Consider the following 23,963-nt stretch of genomic DNA (forward strand, 5'->3'; position numbering starts at 1 on the left):
ACGCTTAAGATTACGCTGTTTCAGGAAAAGTGTGTGTGTTGTGTGAAGTTTATGGACGGATCAGAACAAACTCATTCAGTCATAACTCCCTGTGTTTAATTGTGAAACGCCCATACCGGAAGTTAAACTGCCTTTTTTTTACTGCGGCGAGGTACGGGAATTGATGTATGGACAGGAGAGGACTGTAGAGTAAACAGGCATATTCACTGTATCCAATGTATTCGAGTGTTCACTGTGCGTTATCTTGAAAGCGCAACGGTTCCTTCTCGTCTCTCGGGGTCAGTTACTCCTAGCAGGATGGTTCTCTCTACATCCCAGCAAGTCGCTCTGGCTTTCACGGCCGTGCTCTTCACGTTTGTCGTGCTGCCGAGGTTGTTTGGCGTCGGCGGCGGATCTGGGAGCAAGGAAGCTAAATTTGACCCTCGTTACACCCGGAAAGGTAGGTACAGTAGGACGTAACCCCGCCTGTGGCGTCATCGTCAGGACTATTGCTGCGATCCCCCCACAGCAGCGATGCTAGCGTTAGCAGAGAGGAAAATCCTGTGGTCAGATCCTGACAGATCCAGACGACACAGTTCATGTTCCAGAGAGCGATAGAGATGTTTACTGTGTGATTGTGCACAGATTATTGTGTCTAATATCACAATATCACGTAGGGGAATGACCCAAGATATCAACCATGTTTAGTTAAGCTAATATACAGTAGCTAGTTGATATGTAAACTCTGAATCAACATAAAGTTTACATGCTATTACTAGTTCCCGTTTTTACTTGCATCCCTCTGTTCTGACCCTTTATACTCATCTGTATACGTGTATCTATTTGTACGCGCATAGTCAGACTTATGTGCCTTCTTGCACGGGTTTGTCATCCTTTGCCAAGTGCAAACCAGCAGCTGTGAGGCATCTGTTGCCTGTTGTCAGGGACCTCTTGGCATGAAATTGGACAAACCAGCTGCCTCGTTCAACTGAGGAAGCATCAGATGGTCAAAATTAGCAATCAGTTTGATTTGATTACTGTGATATTTCTTAATCTTTTTTTTAGCTTGTGTGTCCGCCCTATAAGGACTCTAGTCTTACTATTCTGCATGAATGGGCGTGCTTGATCTTTGTTGGAAAAAAGGTTTAGGTTGTTTTGAATTCCATTTTGACTCTATGCAACTGGTTTGAGCATTGGGAGTAGTTTTACAAGACCACAGACAAATAGGCTTAATGCATTTCTGGGATTCACAGATGTTTCAGTTGAGGAAATCAACAACAATATGATGTCACTAAAAGGTTTTACCACAAACTCAGCCAACCGCCTTTTATCCTGTATAATTTCATAGTAATAGTCTCTACAGACCTTGTATCTGTACTTGAAATGTGCAGGGGCCTTTTAAATTATATTGGAAGGCTGATCATGTGGGTGATCTCTGTTCTTCAAACTGAAGATTAAAAAAACTAAACTAAACTAAATTGCTTGAGTAATAATTTCTCTCTTTTTCTTTCTGTGAACATAATTGCAACCATAATCAAGTTAATATTGTGACTTATCCAAAGGACAGAATTTATTCCTAAAACTACTTTAGCTTCGGAAAACAAAACATGCACATCTTTTCACCCACCTTTCTAAATCAAAGTAAAATCTATCGTAAGTAAAACTGATGGTGTGATTATAAACAACTCAAAACAGACAGAAGTAATGATAAATCATTTGTTTAGTAACTTATGAAAACAATGCATTTGGGTGTTAGGTCCAGGCCCAGGTGCAGTCCGAGGTCATCCCATCAATGTGAATGCCCCTGGCTCCGCTCAGAGTCCTGAGAATGTGCAGCAGATGAAGAAGCTCATGGAGCAGGAGCTGAAGAGCGACAAATACAAGTCCAACAACAGCAAGGGCTACGTGTTCACGCTAATGCCTCTTTACGCCATCGGGGTCGGAGTGTTTGCAGCTTATAAGTTCCTAAAGGTAGGTAAAAGATCCTACCGGTATCAAGTCATGTGGGCAGTAAAATTCTAACTCTCAAAACCTGCATTCATGTCAATTCACAGATCAAGTCTGCAGATGATCAGGCCCAGAAGGAAAAATTTGCCAAAGGTGCTAAAAAGTCAGCGGAGGCAGGTTTGTGTTGCACAAGTTACAGTTTGATCATGTGCATTTTTCTACCTGGGAGAACTTTTACATGTTGGACTGCTGCGGGTCTGTTTGTGCAGAGAACCAGTTGAACGAGCTGGAACAAAGACTTGCACAGACGGAAAGGATGCTCAATTCCATCCTCACCCAGCTAGACCCACTCACTAACTGGTGAGTGATAGCGTCATACCACACTACTGTATGTGTTTGTTATTTGCATTAATTTTTCTTGCTACAAACACCATAATATCTCCACTGTCCACGCATTTTTTGTATTTGAAGGTTAGCTTCAAATACAGCTTCCACATATTATTATTATTATTATTATTATTATTATTGTTATTAAATTTTAGGACATACTGCAACATTTATAATGGTCCCTTTTAATAATAAACATCCCTACATGTAAAGACGAAGATGAGGTTCTTTTTGACATAAATTCAGTCTGATTACCTACCATTGATCAGTCCTAAGTGATGCTGACTTTCTGTGCAAGATAAACAGTAAGCTTACTATTCTGTTGTTGTATGACTGTACAAATCGTCAATCCTAAACCTAAATCTGTAAACAATGTACTTGATCTCAAAGAAAAACGGGGTCGAAAGCCTAAGACAAGACTGCAACGTCTGGAGTTTCTCTAAGGCTTGTCCCCTTTTATCTGCAGCGTGAAGTCGGTGGCCCAGGAGCAAAAGAACGAGATCATGTCTCAACTGCAGACCATCCGGTACCTGATGAAGAAGAGAGGAATGGACTGTCCACCAGCAAATGCCAATGGTGTGCTAACCGCTGTAGTGTTTTGCAGCACGTTTGAATTTCAGCCTAAGCAATCACAAGGAGACATGTCATCTTTTCATCTAATTTTACAGTTATAAATGTGGTTTAGGATGAACGCAACTGTGCGGCAGAATCTGCTAAGAATAAGGTGAAGGGTAATATTGGAGGGAAATACTGTGGCTGGGACTTTGAAACTTTTGAAGCATCTGTTTTGCATGAACCCTGTGGTCCTGTGGTTCAGTAACTTGAGAAGTATTTGAATCAGAATGGTCCATGCAGAGAATATAGGTATCGGCACAATCTTTCATATATTCCAATAGTATGGATGATTTTTACCTTTTACTCTTTTACCCTTATACAAGTAGTGGAGTATGGTTTCCACAAAATGGCTTACTTTGTCTTTTTTTTTTCTTTCAGAAACCTCTGAGCGCAATCTGGACGAGCTCATTGAGTCTCTTGGAGACAAGAACGCGTCCGAAGTGGAGGGTTCTGAAGTGGACAAGCAGGCGTCTGAAAACGTGCATCAGAATCTCTCTGAAGCTAAAGACGAAGGCGAAGAGAGGAAGTTCCTCATTGGAGGAGGGGCTGACAGCGATGGGATGGAAAAAGAAGAGGAAGAAGAGAAAGATGTAGTGGAAGGGGATAAAGAAGGACTAGCGCCTGTGGTCTTGCCTTCACTAGACCATTCAAACATTAAGGAGGTCAGTGCTGAGCAGACTGCGTCTGGTCTCAGGCGACGCAACAGGCCTGAATGAACCTGCTGCACCGATAGATGTGACAGATTTTTATGAATATTTATTATTGGTTAATGTTTTGCTTTTGAAATGCTTTGCACTTTTTCATACTGAGATACTGTAGAATGCATTAAAAATAAACAATAATCCTGTAAAGAAATCTCAACCTTAACGCTTGAATAATGCTTCTGGGAGAGGCTACACGTTGGCTATGCAGCCCATCACCTCATATACTGTATGTATGCAGCTACGATGCCACGGCACGTTGGATGTTTATAGCGAGAGCTGAAGCATTAATTAAGTGGGAACGTTGAGTAAAATCGAGCTTTAGGGCTCTATTTTCCTGCGGCACTCAAAGCGGTTGAGGCCCACGTCCAAAGCCCGCCTAAGTGTCTTATTACTGCGTTTTTCTGTCTCAAGCTTTGAATACTTCACATCTGCACACTTTCTTCCTTTTAAGCATCTGTCCTCAGGTGGTCCTTTTGTCTTCTCAATGTTGCCTTACAGTATATACAATGACCTATATGCACCCTGTTGCTCCTCTCACATTCGCACCCGGTGGGAGGAATCCAACATGATTTGGCTGTTTCAGCCGCGAGGCCGACGTGAAAATAGAGCCCACTTCCTGTCGCTGAGTGATTTTTTTTTTTTTTAATTAAAAAAAAAAACATACTGTCCATATTTTAAAATTTGCTTGATGTTAGAGTTACGTTTCAGGTGCTGTGTGTACTTTACGTTTTCACCTGCTAGAAGACGCCAAACATTTTCAAGTAAAAAGGGTAATTGGTCTCATTCCACCACCAAACAAGATAGCAGATGTTGAACTCTTCCAGCTACTGAAAGGGGATTTGATGTGGACAAATTGAGTCCAAAATCTTGTAATGCAACCACATTTTCCAAAACAATGATGATGGTGTTAGTTGTTAGACGTCTCATGATAGAACAAAAAAACTGATGCTTTCATGGCAGAACCTTTAAACTACATGTATGTTACTTTTCTATTCTTTTTTAAACTATATCCTTCTTCTGCTGCTAGACGGGGTAAAATTATAACATACATCTAAAAAAGTGATCTTAAGCTTGTGGCATGCTGTTAATACATCAAATTCTATTTGTGCACGATTTTGCTTTGAGTTACATTTTGGAGCGTGGCTGCATGATACAATAGTTTATCCACCAAGAAGAAGGACAATCACAGAATCCACACTTACCAATATACAACTTTTGTAACTGCTTTCAGGTCCTATTTATTAAAAGCTTAGACAGTTCTTAACAGGTTTAGGCCACAGTAGAAAGGAATCAGTAAACATTTTGCCTTACTCTAAATTTCTGTCAATACTGCGATGTAACTGTAGAGGCTTGTCACAATGTTGTTCGGTCGCATCCTGTACGCTAAGGCTCTAGAACGAATAGTGCATCGATCTCCGCATCTGATCACTGTTCCGTCACATAGTTCTAATAGATTAACACACTGTGCACTTAGGGGTAATACTGTGACTTGAGTAGGTCATAGTAGCCAAATGTGGTCAAATTAAAAGTCAAAGTCACACTACTGATGTCATATTTCTTTGCCTTAAAATATTTCTAAATGTCCTGAATGAGTTCTTACCCTTTAGAAAATAAAAGTGAGAATGTTTCAAGCTTGAGTTCTGCATTATTACAGCAAGTGTTGCCAATTTACTGCCCATCATTCATTTCCGGTCGTTCCTCATCATCACCACCAGATGTCACTGTTCTTTGTTTCAGTCACTCGATCGCTATTCCTGTTGCTCGTCAGGTGACCAGACTCCATGGATAATATTTTGACCCGTTTCCCCTCATTTAGTTGACAGTTGAAACTTTTTCAGACTCATCCAAACCATTACTGCTGCAGGGCTTCCTATAACCTGCAGATGGCACCACAGGACCATGGCTACAGTAAAATGGAAGAAGTCCCAATGGCAGCTGAGTTGTTGATAAAACATTATATAGAATTATATGTATGTATGTAATACCAGCTGAATAAAAACAATAACAAAAAGTACATTGCTCCCAACTATACTAGAACTAGAACTTAATTGTCTTGTCAAGATATTTTTGAAAACATTTTGGTTCATTCTGATAAAATAAACCTCAACTTTCACAAGTAGTATCACACATATATAAATATAGAGAGAGAGTTCGTTAATGACTCATTTGTCTCCTCTCACACAGAAAGAAGTATCTGTGATCCACTGCAAAGAATATTTGGCTGTATCAATTAGGAAAGCAACATTTAATCAACTCTTTCAGTTTTCTTCCAGTGGGATTCTCTGTCTAATTCCATCCAAGGGCCCCTTGGTTAAGCTGGATAATTAGATTTTTATTGTGCTCTACAGTTGTGAATGGAACCTTCACAGCAACAATCTCTTCGGATGACTTATAATTACACTAAAGTTTTTTGCACTGTTTTTACCTTAGCACCAGAATCCGGGTTCGTTCTGTCAATAATGCTTTGCAGCCTAGATTTTTAAATATTTTATCTTTTAACTTAAAAAATGGTTAATCCACATTAGCCTGAATCTCAGCAGGTGATGCAATGGACATTTTTTACCTGTATGTTAAAACTTCGCCATGTAATGTCTGTTCCTTATTCATTGCTTTACATTGTGATGTGTTACAGGAGCCTTTTAAAAGGTTCACATAAATCTGCTCTACAAACACAAAAAGTCAAAACCGAAACCTGTTTGTATAAAAAGACAGTATATTATTATTAATATTATTATTAATAATAGAATTGATATCAGCAGTGCAGGAAACTCTCTGCATTTCAGCCATCCTGGTGGGGGAGCAGTGGGCAGCCACATGGTGGCTCCCAGGGTGCTAGTGTGAAGTTGAAGTTGCTCCAGAACACACCTGGTGCCAGAGGCAGTGATCGATCTGGCAACAGTCTGTTTCCCAGGCCAAATGCAAATGCAGCATGCGACAGACCAACAACATGGTGTGTAGCAGGGAATAATTATAAACTGAGTATGGCAGTGATCAGTGATTAGACCAAGTATAGTAACATGACACAGGAAACATTCATAGGAAGTGATGTCACAACAAACTGGGATGGTTGTCAGCATTATGGGACAACATATGACGATATAGTACTAAAACCCTGGTGTTCAGAAATCCTTTGAAACAGAATGATGATGATTAATCAGTTCATCATCTTGCATTATCTGTTGGGAAGGAGTCAGTGAGTCAGCTGTTTAAGAGCAAGCCCTGCAGAGAGTCCACTGGGCCTTCCCATGGCAGCATGGCTGCCCTTTCTTCTGTACCAGAATAAGAATACAACATGGAAGAAATTTGTTTCAAACCAAAATTTAAAAAGGGTCTTTGAAATGGAACATTTTTTATATTTTGGGTTTTCAGACAAAAGACCTGCACTTTTACTCCCTAGATGTCTTCAAAGCCGGGGGGCAGCGCTATTGTCCTTGATCAGATATAAACCCAGCAGACGGCCGGTGCAGGAGGGGACACAAAGCCGTCCCTGCCCCGTCTGCCAAGGTCACAGCTGCAGTTCAGTAAAAGGAACCTGGTTAATAGTCTTAATATCTGAATCTCAAATAATATTGCAGCCATTTAATTTTTTGTCTTTATAAACAAAGACATAAAATATTATTCTTAGTGTTGTGTCAATTTCAAACATTCAATATGACTTTTTTTTGTGACCTAGATTCTGTTTTTTTGTTGTGCATATTTATTTTTATATGTAAAAAAACAAACAAACAATGAATATCATTTTATACCTGCTTCTGACTGATGGTATTGGGAATGTGATTTTAAACTAGTTACAGTCCTTGGCTTTCCAGTATGTCTCTCGCCCTCTCTCTCTCTTGCTCTCTCTCTCTTGTGCTGATAAAGATCAGCAAACTGGCCGTTTTATTTATGAAGTGGAGATGTTACAGGGAACGATAAGGGAAGGAGGAGTTTCTGGATGGTGTTTGCTTGCTGTAGCGGGCAGAACAAGGAGAACTGTTTATAGGCGACCTCTTTGACCTACAGCAGTACAGTCCCCAGCACTTGATGAATGGCCTTATTGTATGACTTAGCCAATTATCAGAGTTCACCGCTATATTCAGTGCTGAGAAAAGATGAAATGTGAAGCATAATGAGATGATTATTGTTTCCTGTGACCTCCCCTGGATAAAAAACGATTCTCTTCCTTTCGCCTGGTGTTTGTTTCTCTCCACTCACCCTGAACTTCCATCAAATGGAAAAATTTCTCTCCACTGTTTTATTTGGACAAAAGTGTCAGCCGAAAAAGAAATGCAATTACACTGCCTGGTGGAAAGAGGATATTAGGACTCAAAGCACAAGGCAGCAGTGTTTTCTCATCCGTAGAGGGCAAACACTGCTATATTAAACTCACGCAGTAAAGAATACGTGTCTCTAATTAGACGCTGTCAAGTTGCGCACATCAGTGAACTGCATAACCAACAAAATAAAACTGATGTTCCCGTAATCACGACATTGTAATTTTTTAGAGGAAAGGACATTTTGTTGATTTTGCATTGAATGTGTTGAAGGCACTGCCAATAAGTGCCCGAGGCGTGTCTTTTGCTAGGCGTGGTAGAGTCTTGTGTGTTTTTTTAAAGGCATCATGATGATACGGGAGTGACGAGCCTGCGAGCGGCTGTGCGTCTTGGAGAGAGGCACAGACGCAAGAGACGCGCAACGGCGGCAGCTCAGTCTGTTCGGAGCCACCGGTTGAGATCATCCAGCACCTCCAGCGCAGCGACCGTGGGAGACAAATCGACGTCCTCCGCCGCCAGCACACTCGCCCGGGACAAATGATGGACTTCGTCGCAGCCGCCCGACGGAGCCGCGACAGCAGCATCGGATGAAAGGAATCGGAGATGCTGCGCATCACGGCCGAAGTCTTGAAGCTGCCGCGAACGCTGACTGTGGGTGTGTGCGCGTCGAGCTCACCGTTGCCTCCGGACTGCACTCGCCAACTTCCCCCCCGCTTCCCCTCAAGTCATGTCTGATAAAGAGCGATGGGCAAGTTTGACGACAACGAGAGGATAATCCTCAACGTCGGGGGCACCAGACACGAAACCTACAAAAGCACCCTGAAGACCCTGCCGGGGACGCGTCTGGCACTGCTCGCCTCCGACTCGGACATCGACTCCGTGTTGGATCAGCTGCAACAAGTCCCCGGCTTCATCGAGTACAACGCGCGGACCAACGAGTACTTCTTCGACCGCCACCCGGGGGTCTTCGCCTACGTGCTCAACTACTACCGGACCGGGAAGCTGCACTGCCCCGCGGATGTGTGCGGACCGCTGTTCGAGGAGGAGCTCTCCTTCTGGGGCATCGATGAGACGGACGTGGAGCCCTGCTGCTGGATGACGTACCGGCAGCACCGGGACGCGGAGGAGGCTCTGGACGTGTTCGAGCTCAACGTGGACAACGGGGACGAGGACGACGACATCGGGAAGCGGCTCGGCATTGAGGACGTGGCCGCAGACGCAAACGTCAGTCTGTGGAGGAAGTGGCAGCCGGTGATCTGGAATCTGTTTGAGGATCCCTACTCATCCAGGGCGGCGAGGGTAGGATCGCATGTCACACACCGACCTATGGGCTCTCACGTCCCACAAAGCCGCTCGCAGTGAGAAGTGACTTTAACACTAGCACCGACCAGAGAAGACGCAACAAAAGTCTGGCTTACGCCCAGAAAGTTTGAAACGCGTGTTCAAATGACTCCGATGTGAGAACAGGTGTAACGGTCCGATGTTCCACCTGTCGCTACCACGCGGCGCGTGATCGCGGTCAGACTGGAGGTTCGCAGCGGCCGTGCACTTCAACCAGAGCCTGGATGCTTCGGTCTGACGCGTTCTTTCACCTGTAGTGCAGGATTTAGTTGTTATACAAATAGCACCCAGCGCAGTTATGACTGCCTAATTTCAGATTTCAGCTCATGAGTTCATTATTAGGGGTTTTAAGTTGACTGCTTGGCACTGTCACCTTCATTATACGCCCCCCCCCTCCCGTCACCTGCATTCAGTCTGCAGGTGAATTCTGAGCTAATAGACGGTGAAGCCAGTGAATGACTGCTGGCTCTGACGTCATGCGTAGATGGAAATAAATGCATAGCAGCTGCAGGAGTGTCTTCATGAAATCCCAGCCTATTTGAGGGCTTTGTTGTTTTTAGAAGCCAAATTTCTTCACCCCTTCTGATTTAGTCACATGTGCAACATTGATCAGATATTTGCACTTTATTCCTTATATATGTGTATACCAGCTCCCAGTGTGTTTCATTTAGCCAGTAACACGTGTTATCTGTTTCGCTGCTACTCAACTGTGGATCAGAGCAGGCCCCAGCAGAGAGTAAAGAAAAGCAGCACTGGCTGCGATTACATCACTCCTCCTCTGCTGTGAATGTGGCTGCGTGAGCAAGAAGATTTCATAAAGTTGAGCCGTGAGAAAATAGTGTTCTAATAAAAAAAGAACGCTTCAGTCATGTTAAAATGGATAAAATGTTATAAACTTCCACGTATTCATCCACTAGATTTGACTGATGAATTTCTTGAAGGTTATTCTTGGCGATGGATTAGCCAGTTCACTGTAACAGTTCGCTCTCAGCGGCGCCTCGGTGGCAGAAGGGAGCTGACAGAGCCGAGGGCTTGTGTTTACTATGCACATACGCCTGTCTCTCTGTGCAAAAACAAAGTCGCGCCACTGTTACTCTGTTGTCCCCTAATCACGATCGTATCCTACTTGTAATAAAAGCCAACTGGTGGCCTTTAATACGCAACGCCTGGATGACGAAGCACATGTGAGAGGGAGAAGTGATGCACCTTTGATGCACCTATAATTTGCCCTTAGGAGAAAGTAGTGGAGAATTAGTTAACATGACCTTTGACCTTTAAGACTGACTGACTTCAACACTTGGCCAACAACACACACACTCCTCCAAAAGTCACCTCAAGTCTTGGTGTCCAGTAAATCCTGAAACTAGATTTATATAAGGTCCTATGTTCATTAATTGCGTTTGTCTTTTTTTCTGTCAAAAGGTTCTAGTTTAGTTCATTTTTAACCAGTGAAAACCAAAATGAGTCACTTCCAACTGCGTCTCCACTTCTATGAGCAGATGAGTTCTCGTGGGGACAAACGAAAAGTACACCTTTCTAGTTTTAAATACTGTTGCTGTGACATTAGAGATCATTTCAACACATTCGTTCATCTGCTGCTTGTGACTGTTGATTACACAGTCAACCACACCAAAATGTATGAGGCTCTGCCCCTCCTCACTTCTCCACCTGTCCTGCAGCAAGTTTTGGACGTGCAGATGGGGAAAAATTACACTTTATTTATAATCCAGTAAGCCTGTTTGTGCCAAATGAAACATGCCCAAAAGCTAGTTTCTCTAGCAAGAAGCAGTGGATATTTGCATGGAGACCGGCAACAACAATATGGACTTTAAGGTTCAAAATGGGTCACAAGCGTCAAAAGAGATGTGGCTTGAACCTTATTTATTCATCAACAGCTTAATACCTGATGTGATCCTGGAGGTTTGAGCCTGTTAGGAAGCGCTTCTTGTTTATTTCTCCAGGTAATGCGACCCCCCGCCCCCCGCCCTTCTCACCGACTCATTCGCGAGTGTTTATGTGCCAGCAGTCAGCAGCAGCAGCAGGAAGGCGTGTTTCTCTGGACTCCCCACGCTGTTTCTATTGTTGTAACCGTCCTCGCTCCCTTTAATCCGCACGCTGTATGTTTCAACTGTGCCCGCTTGTCGGTGTGAACTTCCTGCTGGATTATTATTCCTCATGTACGTTTCTGAGAAGTGTGTGCGTAGGTGTGTGTTCTACTATGTGTTGTAATCTGTTTGTTTGTCCCTCTCATGTCTTTGTAGTTGGCCGTTTCTGGATTGGGATGGTAATAAAAAACGAAGAACTATGTTTATAACACCCCCTGCTCATTACCCATGTCTGTGCTCTGAGGCAAGGGTTTTAGCTGATGCCTGACTCTGTAGACCCCCCCCCTCACCCACCAGCCCACCGCGTCCCCCCTCATCCTCCCATGATCCCATTTGAGACTGCAGCTTGCTTTCTGCCACTTAAGAGGTTAAAAACCCAAACCGTCTGGGTGCTGCCTGCTGCACGCCTGAAGATACCAAATATCCAGGCTGCACGTTCAGCCTGCCTGTTGTCATGGCAACATCATTGCTCATCACCACAGCCTGTTTTCATTGAGATCCTTCCGGTTGGTGAAGCTGATTGATTTCAGAAACCCGCTCAGCCGTGAACCCTTATTGCTCGGTAACCCCTTGTCTGCTAGCTTGTTAGTGTTAGGGTGGTGATGCACAAACAACTGATCCCTCTGTGCATGTCTGTTTAACTGCTTTCTTACCGCTGTCAGAGGTGACAGGTGGCGATGTGCTTCCGCTTTGGTACTTCTGTGCTCGCCTAACAGGAGCCACAGGTGAACGAGGGCCTGTGCGCTATATGAGGGCCAGCTCAAACACACGGCGCGGGAGTGCGAGGCTGCAGAACTGCAGCTGACCTGTTGCAAGCAGACGGCAAGGCATCGCTGAGTAAATAGAGTCTGACGTGTAAACGGCCCAGAACCTGACGCTGGAGCGGAGAGCAGGGGCAAAGAGCAGGCGGCGCGTGGGAGGTGACGGCCACCACTGGGCATGTTTGTAGCCGCTGCCAGTCACATTAACCCAGCCTGCCAATCATCCCTCCCGTGCTGCTTTGTTGACTACACTAACCCAGGAGTACAGAAGAAGCATGGAGGGCAGTGGCCATGGAAATGAATCAGACGTTCAACGTGAAACAAGGCTTTTGCTAAAAGTGTTATATTTCAGCTTCTTTTGCATCTGTATGTTGGCATAGTTGCAGCTCAGTGTTTAGAATTTAATATTTGTTCTAGTTACAAACTTTAATTAGATGTTGCTGTTATTGTCATTCTGTAATGTTGGTGCACAGTCACCTTATGATCTGGTTCAAATATCCATGCACGTTTTTTGTGTACGTGGATACAAAACGCATCCATTGCCGTTCTCACTCTTTGGCAGATGCAATATACAATCCATCCAGTAGTGGGCAGCAAAAGCAACCCGGTCTGCGAAATAGTATTTTCCAATACAAATACAGTACACAGCATCGAATAACGTTTTCTGTCTTCGTAATGGCTACTTGTTTCCAGGAAATAATGACTTATAGTCTAATAATAATAATAATTTTTTCAATAAAATTCAACAGCCCACCAGTTACCAGGACGAAAAACATTTTTAACTTGTGAAAACTTGTGAAACCTATGTCTATGTGAAATAACTGCACTGACAACCAACCACCTCCAACAAACACGGTAAAGTGCAGGAAGATGCCTTTGTGTGGACGCCAAGAGGAGAGAGGCCTGTGGGCTAGTTAACGAAGCGGACTCCTTCAGGAGCCTCGCCTGCTCCAGTACACGCCATCCCGTCTGGCCGGCTTGTTATTTTGTGTCTGTCTGGAGTCCCACCCTTTCACGCACAGCTGTCTCTCCTGCAAGGGGACTCTTAAATTATTACGCGGCAGATTAAAGTGCCAGATTGAGCCTACGTGATGAGCGAGTGACTCTGACATGTTAAACTGGGTCTGACTGAGTTTTTTATGTGTGGCTTTTGGGAATGTTAGCAATATATAAGGAGAGTATTTATAGGACAACTAAAAAAATAGACAAATTGAGCCAACTAAATCAATTAAAATACATTTGAGACATTAATTAACTTTATGGTTTACTTACTAATAAAAATACAACTCTAAACATTTACATTTTAAATTACAAAAATATGTATCCTTAGTAGTAGTAAGTATTGATTCAATTAATAGAATAATGACCAGCTTCTGGCCCATTTAAAGAAGAAATGCAGGGCTTGACTACACAGGCTTGTTCAAGAAGTGTTGTGGCTGGAACTCGACGGACTCTGAGAATCTCAAAAGAGTAGCTGATGCTCATATGGCTGTATGAGGGCTAGAGACGAATTTAAGATGACGAAGCTGGGAGTTGTTTAAAAGTGAATTGAATAGGAATATGTGACCATGTGATAGATTTGTCCAGTCAAACTTGAAACTGTGGAAGAACCTGAAGCACAGTTCAAGGAAGGAAGCCTAGAAAGTTTTCTCTGGTTTCCTGGGGTTTAACATAATTTGCCACAAACAAATTTGAGATGGTAACCTTGATAGAACATAAATTCACATCTGGGCCTCAGGAGGGGGGTTGAATGTGATAACGTCTTGTTTCCGCTTTGCCCGAACTGGCATGAAATGCATTCGATTAACAAAGAAGCATTTTGCAGCATGAAAGACACTGTGCATGTGTTGCATTTGCCTCAATAGCAGGTCTCCTCTTCACCCAATAAAAGGATTGGTTTATAAAGACACTTCAGGGTCAGAAGTGCACTTAGATCAGGGTCAGACCACAGCTATGTATGGTGCACACTTGCTAAAAGTGCGCCGCCAGTCAGTTTCACTCCTGCCCTCCGTGAGCTGTGGCAGACGCGCCTTTTCGTTTAGACCTGAATAATTCATTTTTATCCGGTCCCCCCCTAAAAGACTGAATGCCTCCTAAGGACAATGGACTTGCTGAGACTTTTCCTCTCTGGCACCATTTGTGCAACCGTAAAAACCGGTTGCACAAACCGTAAAGGGTGAAATTGGACTTTCAGCTTGATTTTTTTTTTTTAACCAGCTGGGTCAAGTGTGGTGTGAAATTTACTTGGTGCAGGTTGAATTCAGGTTATACTGTATAATAGTCATGTCTCCACTATTTTCTATTAATTCACTTTCTATTTGAATTTTTCCATGTCTCCATTTTGTTTCATTTTTTTTGTGGCTGCTGTAAGTTTATAAAGCTCATGTATTTGTTTGAAAGATTCTTCCAGTGAGAACTAGTTTGATACAAAGTTTTATTGGAGACATTGTGTCAGCTGTTGATGAGAGACAAGAGTTGCCCACAAGTCCTAAACCAATGTCTGAGTTTCAATATTTTCTTAAAACGTTATTTAATAAGTATAAGTTATTTAAGTGACAGTTGCAGGTTTTTCACTGAAAAGCCTGATTTGTCTTCGATTCCAATTTTTAGCTGGTTGACCAAAAGTTTAGCTGGTGAGTGGGAGGGATCGGTGTAACAGTCGAACGCTTCTAGTGCTAGTTTTGTGCATATCTTAACTTAAAATGTTTTTTGTTGTTGTTGTTTATAAAAGACTAGATGCATGCAAAGGTTTGACCTAACCGTGAAATGCACTCACTCAGTATAATAAAAGTTATGAAAACCCTCCTGTCAGTCTAACTCCATGTAGAAACTGATGTCTTGTCTCTTAGCAACTAAAGGGTGATGTAGTTTAATAAGCTTCACAGCTGCTAGTTTCCATTTGTGCCACAAATCGCTGAACTCTTTACTTCTCCGAAGATGAACTCACGTTTGGTCAGTCAGGCAGCCTCACGCGCAGACTTAACAGGCAAAGGTCAGGCCACATTTTCACAGAAGTGTTTATAGTGCACCCTTATTTATATGCCAACGGTGTCATTTATATTATGGCAGACTCCTTGGGTGACAGCAGACAGCCCAGCTATTCTCACAGCTTTTATTTGATAATCCAGCTACTTTTCTAGACGGGACAGAATCAGGCTGTAAACTTGAAAATGTTCAATAATAAGGAGACGAGTTGTGATGTACAGAGGAAGGTGGTCTAGTCATTAACATTTGAATGATTCAGATGACCCCTGGTTTGTCCAAAGCTGATTTGTTGTTAGTAAGTGACTATTACGCTGTCCAATAAAAACCTGAACGTGAGGAGTTTTGCCACAGCACCAAGAATTCACATTAGACTAAGCATTTTACAAACTGGCAACCATGGAACTAGGCCGTGTTCATTTTGAGTGTGGAGGAATGGCTACCAAGGCCAATATGACCAAATGCCTTTACAGCAGGGTTAACACAAAGACATAAAGATGGTGAAACAAGGGTAAGTACAGTAACTGTGACAAGAAAGAAACACTGACTAACTAAGAGAACTGATGCACAAACCTAACAAACGCAGACGGGACCACGGGATACTGCAACGTGCAACACACACTGATTGACCGAGTGACACGAACAAAGAACTGACAAAGGCTCCCACACTGATGACTCCCACAATGCTTTGTGGCTCAGGAGTCTCTGCCTGCAGGAGTCTTCCACTATCGCTTGTGTTGTAGTATTAGTCACCCTGTAACTCCTGGCTCCTCGCAGCTCAAAGGAGCCCCCGTCCTCTTCACCAGGCTTGCTGGAACATGTACAGTACAGGCTGATGACATTTCTCTAGGTGAAGTGTCCGATTCCAGACAGTTCATACTCCCAGTTGAGTAAAATGTGTGTGTGTGTGTGTGTGGGGGGGGGGGGGGGGTTACAATAGTCCAATCCACCAAACTTTACATTTGACAAATAAGACCCCAAGAAATACACCAAGCTCTCAATTCTTGTGTTTTATAGCATGTTAACATCAGGATTTCTAAACCTCTACCCCAACCTCACCAACCAGGACTGACAGGGGGAATTAGCGCCTGGGGTGAAGGATGTCCGCCGCCTCAGCATTTCCCGCTTGATAGTGTTAATAGAAAATGACCGGTGAACTCAAAGAAAACTATAATTTTGTAAGTAGACGATGACAGATTGCACACATAAATTAATTTCATATCCTTCCCGCTGATGTTGAGCTAATTGATGGATGGTTGTGGCGGCTCATCCGCTACAGGTTCCATTACACACATTAGCGAAGCACACTACATCATTATGGTTACTGCAGCCCCAGGTGTGTCGTCTGTGGTGCTGAAGCCTCTGCTGGCCTCAAAACGCTGGTTGGTTCAGACAGAACGTGATTCATTACTCACCTGCCACAGTGTTTTGAAATCCTTATTTCACAACACTGATCCAGTTCTGGTCACTGGTTTAGCACTTAGAAGATGAACCGCTTCAGCTTTGACGCTTTTTCGCCACATTTGTGTTTTGAGCCTTATTTTGCGTCTTCTTTTTCTATATTATTTTTATGTAATGTATGATAATTTCAGCCCCTTTTAGTTCACGTGTCAATTTGTGCCAACAGGTTATTCATTATTAAAATGAATTATATGCTTGGCCAACATCCACCAGCATAATAAGTATGACAACAGAATAGAAAAATGCTTGATGACAGTTGTACAGTAGATGGAGAAATCCATCAAGAGATCAGCTAGGGTTTATGTTTAATAAACATAGCAAAGTTTTTCTGTCAGAATAACCAACGTCAGATTTTTTCGACTCCTGTGTTCGTGTTACCGCTTTGTGTTCGTGTTACCGCTTTGCCCGAGCTTCCGCGTTCTCGTTAAGTTCCTCCCAAAGACCCCTCCCAAAAAAAAAAAAAAAAAAAAAAAAAAAAATTAAATGCTTCTTCCTTCAGACTCGTGTTGCTGAAGCAAGCCACTGGAAAAAGATGATTAGATTGTTGCACTGTCAAAAGCAGCATGTAATTGGATTGTTCCATTATGTGGTTATTAGCTGTATGTGTGTGTGTGTGTGTGTGCGTGTGCGTGTGCGTGTGTGCGTGTGTGTGTGTGTGTGTTAGGGTGTTGTGGGGTTAGAAATGGAGATGGGGCAATGTGTGGAACAGTCAGGCGCCTTCTGATGTATCTTAATAACTTAATAATGACTTAGTGCTTCAGTCGGTTGGCTATATTGGTGTCAGTAAGAGTCAAGTAAACTCATTCATTTCAAAGTAACAAGTGGGAGAAAGGCACATCGAGTGATTTCCATCAATTCGGGAGAGCTTAGCGTAAATATTTTGTGACCTAAAGTAACAGGAAGTAGAGAAGAAGAGGGGGTATAGTGCACGTGTGGCACAAAAGCTCTTAAATGCTGATTCACTCCCACGCCGGCAATGTTGTCATCGGAATAGAGAACATTACCCTGGGTCCTGTCTATAAATGACTCCCAAATGAATCTCAGCTGCTCCAGAAAGTCGTTGACAGTACAAACGCCTTCATTCAGCCCAAGCGTGTGCCACGGAGGGTGGCCCAGCGGCCGCAGGCCGCTCTGCTGCCTGTTCCCACCTGGCGGACGCTTTCCTAATCTGTAAGTCACCTCCCTCCCTTCCGACTGTGGAGTACGAAGGTGTTTGTGTTCATTCAGTTATTAATTGGAGATATTTGACTTCTAACGTAAGTGAGGGGAGTGAAGGCGAATGGGACTAACAGGAGGAGCTGGCATTTCAGCGGCAAATCGTCACTTTAAGTTGTCAAGGTTGTTAAGTTAAAGTTAGTTAAATGTGCCATGAATATAGCCAAATCTACAAACTGTCAGAAACGTTAATTGCTTTAATTTTGCATATACTTCCCTCCCTTCACTACCTTTTTTATCTAAGAATAACAATGAATTAATGATTGGAGCCTTTTAATGTTTCATGTTAAAGCCTTTTTGAGTCATAAGGGGTCACTGTCAAAACCACAGCTCCCTTGCAGGCTCCCAAATACAGCGTTGATCCTCCAACAACAGTTTGAGGTTCACTTCCAGCTCCTCTGCATGGGTCACCCGGTGTTCTGTGGGAATCAGATCAGCTCATCGCCGGGCAACCGAGCATCTGCTCCCGCAGACTGAGGAGCCATTTTAGGAGCTTGACTCCAAATGGTTGGAGCACAAGAGCCTCTGGGCCATACGCCCGCTGTTACCCAAGGACAACTGCGTGAGTCTCTGCTCTGCAGATGGAGGATATTCACCCCCCCGTGTGGGAGAGCAGACGCGAGCCCTACTGTGCCAGCTATTAATGCCTCCTGGCATGTGAAATATCTTAAATTACTACTGCTGCTTACTGTCAGGGAAGAGGAAGGAGTGTTTTAAGTTCGCACATTGTTTCAGCTACATCAATATTAAATCTACCTCCAATAGAATTCAGTTCAGTGCTTTGCCGACAAGAACGAAGGGTAACAAACGAAAAGAACAAGAACAGAATGTAACAAAATGTTTAAGGAAGTCTTTTCTTAACTTGAATAAAATTATAGTTTGATTTGAAGGGTGCAAAGGTATTAGAGCTTTCATTAAAACAGTCAGGCCAAATTTAAGTTTCATTTGAATGTGCAACAACATGAGTAACATGAAGGAAAAGACAAATTGTTGCATTATTATCATCATTAATATTCAAGTAACATTTTAGTGCTACTGTCTAGTGCGCTTTGTACAAGAATCAAAGACGTAAAACACAACCTTGATGCAGAAATCAACGTTGTTTCTCTTTGTCCTGTCCATCAGATGAGCCGTATTCATTTGGAAATGTATTTATTAAAAAAAACTGAAAGCCTTAAAAAGAATAAATCAAAGGAAGGAGAACTGATGTAACAGTAAATTTTGGCCTCTGGTAGAGTTCGGCCTCTGTGACCTTAGAGATCAAATTTGCCCAGATGCTCTGTATCTGAGAACACACAATACTTACTCTGAACATTAAACCTACAACTAAAACCAATGGAGTGCATGTTTTCCATGGCAGCTCAAGTGGTAAATGGTAAAGATTTTTTGAAGTGAATAATAACTAAGGATGTTTGATGTAGTAAATATTTTTATAATTACCCCTAATTGTTCAATAAAGTCTTTAGTGTGAACTCTGACGTTTTCTTTTACTAAATTTGCAGATTTGCTTGTTTAAATGTTAGTTTAAAAGTTGAAATACTAGCGTGTCACTGCTCACACAACCCTCTCCTCTGCAGCACCTTCGTACCCTGTTCTCTGTCAGCGAACCTCAGGCTGGAACCATGGCTCTCTTTTCCATTAATTATCACTTAAGAAGTGCACTGGAGGATGCGAGGGCAGTTAGTAGGGAGGCTCTCATTTGGCACACTCTTACACACACTTACTTCTAGCGGTCTGTATAAGTGGCTTTTCGAATGCTGAGAAATCTTAATCTTAATGCGAGTGAGAGGAGAAGAAGCTCCGTCTTCATCTAGTGTCACTTAGCTTCTGCCCACTTCAGCTCTGCCACCTTAGATGACACACAGACAGGTTTCACACCTGTCTGCTTCATGTGAGTTTCCAGTTCTTCTCCTTTTGCTAATATTATCATCTTTACATCACTGCTTTCATATGTTTAATATCTGTTGACTTACAATACCAGTAAAACCTTACAGTAGGTGGATAATCAAAGTTAGCAACAACCAACCATTTGCAGTTTCAAATAAATTATATGCAAATCGAGAAACTGAGAAATTTCTGCTAACAAGATTTGGTTTCTAATTCCCATTTATGAAGATGTCAAATCAACAACTTGTTTTCTTGATTTATGATTTTCTCTTTCGTATTTTCTTTCCCTATTTGTAAGCGGAAGTTGGTGGTTTTTCTCCATTCTTCATTTCATTGTAACTGGACTTTACTATCTTGGCAATCATAAACTAAACTAATCTTTTTCTTTCATCTCAGTGTTCCTCTGTGCCGTTCTCCCTTTTGATCTTTGGCTCCCTGTCTGTGAGCGCAGCACTGGAGGAGCCCTGCCCTGACACCATCTGTGCTCGATCACATGATCACGTCGTAACGTCCCTGCACTGCCCGCTGCACAAGCGGACATGCATATCACAGCGCACACGTGAACCACACGTACATTAGCAGTTCTACACACTTGTACACACTTAGGTCTTAACCTGCAAGACATCAGGACAACTATTAGCCTCGTTTGGTTCAGTTAGTCCGATCCGTTGGATTGACTGATGTGATTTTAAGTCTGGCGAAGAAGCAGTGGTGGTCATTAAACTCACATCTACTTCATCTGGACATTGTTTAAGGTTTTGAGCACTTATTTAAATTGGCTCTTCATTTTTTAGATTTAACACAAGACTCATATACTGAACATCCTTGTTCCCCTGAGTAGAAGTGGGTGCAATCTGTTGTTTGACCTGTGCCTTTCAAATGTAACAAACTGCAGGCTTTCACATTTGAGGAAAACATCTCTTTCCTTGTAAACGCTGTAGTTATTCCTGGTTCCCTGCTAAATAACAGCACAGTGCTCTAAGAGAACGCTGCTGCTTGCATTTAGACGCATTACGTGCACACTGCTTGAGGACGTTGGCTGACAGTTCTCAGCAAAACCAAACTAAAGACGGCAGCAAATGTTTGCAGCGTTGCCACTTTTAAAAATGGGCCCGTTCTGTCTGCTTACGTAAGGCACTTAGCCCCAGATGTTTTCTTGGATAAACGATCCCAAAAAATGTCTGAAGTTTTTTGAAATTTGCATTTGAAGGAGCTGAATATGTGCTGTGACATGTGAAGCTACTCAGCAGAGAGCGGGGAGCAGTGATGAGCCCCAGGGCACGCCAGCATCCAACAGTCCCCGGGTTCCAAAGGTGCTCCTCTTGCTTATAGATGCCAATGGGACGCCAACTTCAGCCCACTTTCAAACAAGACTTTCTCCAATTCGTGAGATTCAATACAAACAAATGTGTCTAAATGTAAAAGATGTAAAAGATTTGTTAAAAAATGTGGAATCAGACCAGTCTATGAAAATGTTATCGATAAAATCCCACAGTGCAGAAAATATTATCTCTACCCTTGAAAGAATCATTTTCCCTCACAGTTCACTGGTTTTCTCTCCAGCTACATTGAGCCTCCTTCTGTCAAAATGTTCAAAATAAGATTCATAAGGCTTATGGTAATGTGTTTATCAGTGTGTATTGGAATATTACCGAACTTGCATAGATATAGTTCATTTTTGAAAAAAAAAGTTTTGTTTGTCGCATGAGCTGACGCTGCCAAACGGTCACGGTCAGTGCAGTGGTGCAGTTTACTTTATTCTTCTAGAAATTAATCTGCAAGTCAGTTATTCCAGTGAAATTTTATTATTTTTACCTATGAAACAAAAATCGTACTTTAACCTCGACTTTGTAGGTAGTGATTGTGAACTTTAGTGTTTGCAGAGCTCAAAGGGCTTAATGCATTTAATAAGAACTCCAAAACACATTATGTGCTTGTCGCTGGGCCTAAAACAGGCACTGGCTCTGTGTTTTATTACTTTGCTGCTAATCAGTGTGTTGTTCTCTATGTGACTTTGACCTTATGAAGGCATTCGCTTGCCTTTCATTCCTCTCCCTCCGTTCCTGTCTCACTTTGCCCCGTCTGTATTTATGTGTTTTTAGTTTCCCCCCGGACACGGGCGATAGTGTCGTGAGGGGCTTGTAAAACTGTCACATTGGGAATGGAAGGCGCCTGGACCCAAGGAGAGCGATTAGAGTCTCAGAAAAGGTCACGTTTTATGGGCTCTTCTTTTAACCCTTCCAAATCGAGGCGATTATGAGGGAGGGCACATATCCAGTGACCTATTGTCCTGCCGCGGTGCCTCCTGTTTCCTCTCCACCTGATGGTCTTGCAATAATAATCAAGTATCCTTGACAGTTCTGGCTAGCAGAAGTGGAACAGTGTCCCTGGCCTTCAGTGATGGGACGGCTGAGAGATGTTCAGTGACAAGTGGTGCACCCATTCCATTCAGTATTATTGGCAACCTGTTTTGTTTAGCATCAGATATGGACGGAAGCAGGAATTGATAGCAATGGTTCAGGTGTAGAGCAATTCACCCGCCTGGCATGTTGGGCTGTAAACAAAGATTATGTTTCAGTTCTCCACAGGAAATTTGAACCAGTGTTTTTGTTTCCTTTCAGTAACTGGAATTTATATCATATTAAAAATGTAAATTTACAGTATATGCAAGTTAACATTGTAAACTGTTTGTAAAGGATAATGACATTTTAAATTGGGGACAGTAAAATCAGCCCTTAAATGAGCACAGCCCCTTCATTTGATACATCCCATTTCAGATTGAAACCCAACTCTTCTCTTCAAAGTTATTTCTGAGGTCGATTCGGTTCGATTTTCTATTTCGAGGAGGGCTAGGAAGTAGTTTAGGCCCGGGAAGGGCTGGAGCACAAGACGTTCCTGTCACTGGGATGGAGAAAGAATAGCCACAGGGCTCAGATGTGGTTCACATCTGAGCCACTGCGTATTTGTGTCAAGTATAAAAGTAAAAAAAAAACACTTATTTCTTCAGTTCAGTCTCATTTCTGGAAACCCTCCTTGTCTGTTAAACTCACCCTCTGGCATTTTCATTTAATTCAGGTTCATGTGCAGTCTTTGCTGCAGCTTGTGTTGATAATGGCAACAGTTCTTTCCTATGAGTCAAAAACACAAGGAAGTTGTGGAGACTGATGACTTACTTACTTTCTAAAACTAGACTTTGTCCTGGTAATGTAAAAGTGAGGATGGAGGATGGTTTATGTCATGATCTGGCTTTGTGTTTCTAGTTGTTTCCTGTTTTATTTTGGTAGTCTCCTGGTTTCTGTTCCTGTTTTAGCTTTACTTCCGGTTTCTTGTCTTGTCACAGCTGTCCCTGCTCATTACCCACACCTGCACTCTGTTTAGTCATCAAGTCACTGTGTATTTAACCACCACCTGTGTCCTTAGTTCCCTGCCAGATTGTCGTATTCGAGTTCCCTGAGTGTTCGTGTTTCTTGTGAGTTGAGCGTCCCTAGTCTCCTGAGTTCCCTGCGTGTTCGTGTTTTTCGTGTTTATTCCTGTTTGCACCATGTATCCTGCCTGACCCTGGAGTATCTACTGACCGTGAGTTTTTGCCTGTTCCCTGCCTGTACTTTTGTCGAGCCATTTCGTGTATGACCTGGACCGTCTGACCGTGCCTTAAGAATAAACCTTTCTGATCGTAATCCTGCCTCTGTGCTGTGCATGTGGGTTCGCCGCCTGCCCGAGTCCCTGACAGAACAATCTGGCCACACTTGGACCCAGCCAGCACTTAGCCTCCGGTCAGGTCAGTGACTGTTTTTCCCCTTGTTTTTTACGGCAAATATAACTCCCCCGCGGAAGTATGGTTTCGGTTTCATCCTCTCCGCCTCGTCGGATCGTCGTGCCTGCACCAACCTGCCCAGCTCCATGGTTATTTCCCTGGGAGGATTTCCTGCTCTCACGCGGTCCTCAGCCTCCAGTTCAGCCGCGCGCTGCTCAGTCTCCCGTTCAGCCGCGCGCTGCTCAGCCTCCAAGTCAGCCGCGCGCTGCTCAGTCTCCAGTTCAGCCGCGCGCTGCTCAGTCTCCAGTTCAGCCGCGCGCTGCTCAGTTTCCAAGTCAGCCGCGCGCTGCTCAGTTTCCAGATCAGCCGCGCGCTGCTCAGTCTCCAGATCAGCCGCGCGCTGCTCAGTCTCCAGATCAGCCGCGCGCTGCTCAGTCTCCAGTTCAGCCGCGCGCTGCTCAATCTCCAGCTCAATCGTGTTTTGCCCAGTCTCCAGCTCAATCGTGTTTTGCCCAGTCTCCTGCTCAATCGTGTTTTCCCCAGTCTCCAGCCCAAGCTCCAGACGCCGCGGC

At 43.3% G+C, this 23,963-nt stretch overlaps 2 protein-coding genes across 11 annotated transcripts in view; both read left to right on the forward strand.

The window, feature by feature from the left end:
• The first annotated feature begins 119 nt into the window (after positions 1 to 119).
• ccdc107 (coiled-coil domain containing 107) lies at positions 120 to 5,142 on the forward strand. Its single transcript, XM_029163750.3, has 6 exons — positions 120 to 439; positions 1,736 to 1,950; positions 2,034 to 2,103; positions 2,196 to 2,286; positions 2,780 to 2,889; positions 3,307 to 5,142. The coding sequence occupies exons 1-6, from the start codon at positions 298 to 300 to the stop codon at positions 3,642 to 3,644; spliced, it is 966 nt and encodes a 321-aa protein (XP_029019583.1). The 5' UTR covers positions 120 to 297; the 3' UTR covers positions 3,645 to 5,142.
• Positions 5,143 to 8,225: 3,083 nt separating this feature from the next.
• kcnc2 (potassium voltage-gated channel, Shaw-related subfamily, member 2) overlaps positions 8,226 to 23,963 on the forward strand; it is a 104,922-nt gene continuing 89,184 nt past the window's right edge. For 8 of the 10 annotated variants that reach the window (XM_041072536.2, XM_041072535.2, XM_041072534.2 and 5 more), the window contains exon 1: positions 8,228 to 9,184. In XM_041072536.2, coding sequence (XP_040928470.1) covers positions 8,630 to 9,184 — 555 coding nt within the window. In that variant the 5' untranslated portion in view covers positions 8,228 to 8,629. Of the gene's footprint in view, positions 9,185 to 23,963 lie in introns of all 10 variants that reach the window. The other 2 variants (XM_055511484.1, XM_029160816.3) reach the window with 2 other exon arrangements.

The sequence above is a fragment of the Betta splendens genome, chromosome 9 (genome assembly GCF_900634795.4).
Source record: "Betta splendens chromosome 9, fBetSpl5.4, whole genome shotgun sequence".
Lineage (NCBI taxonomy): Eukaryota > Metazoa > Chordata > Actinopteri > Anabantiformes > Osphronemidae > Betta > Betta splendens.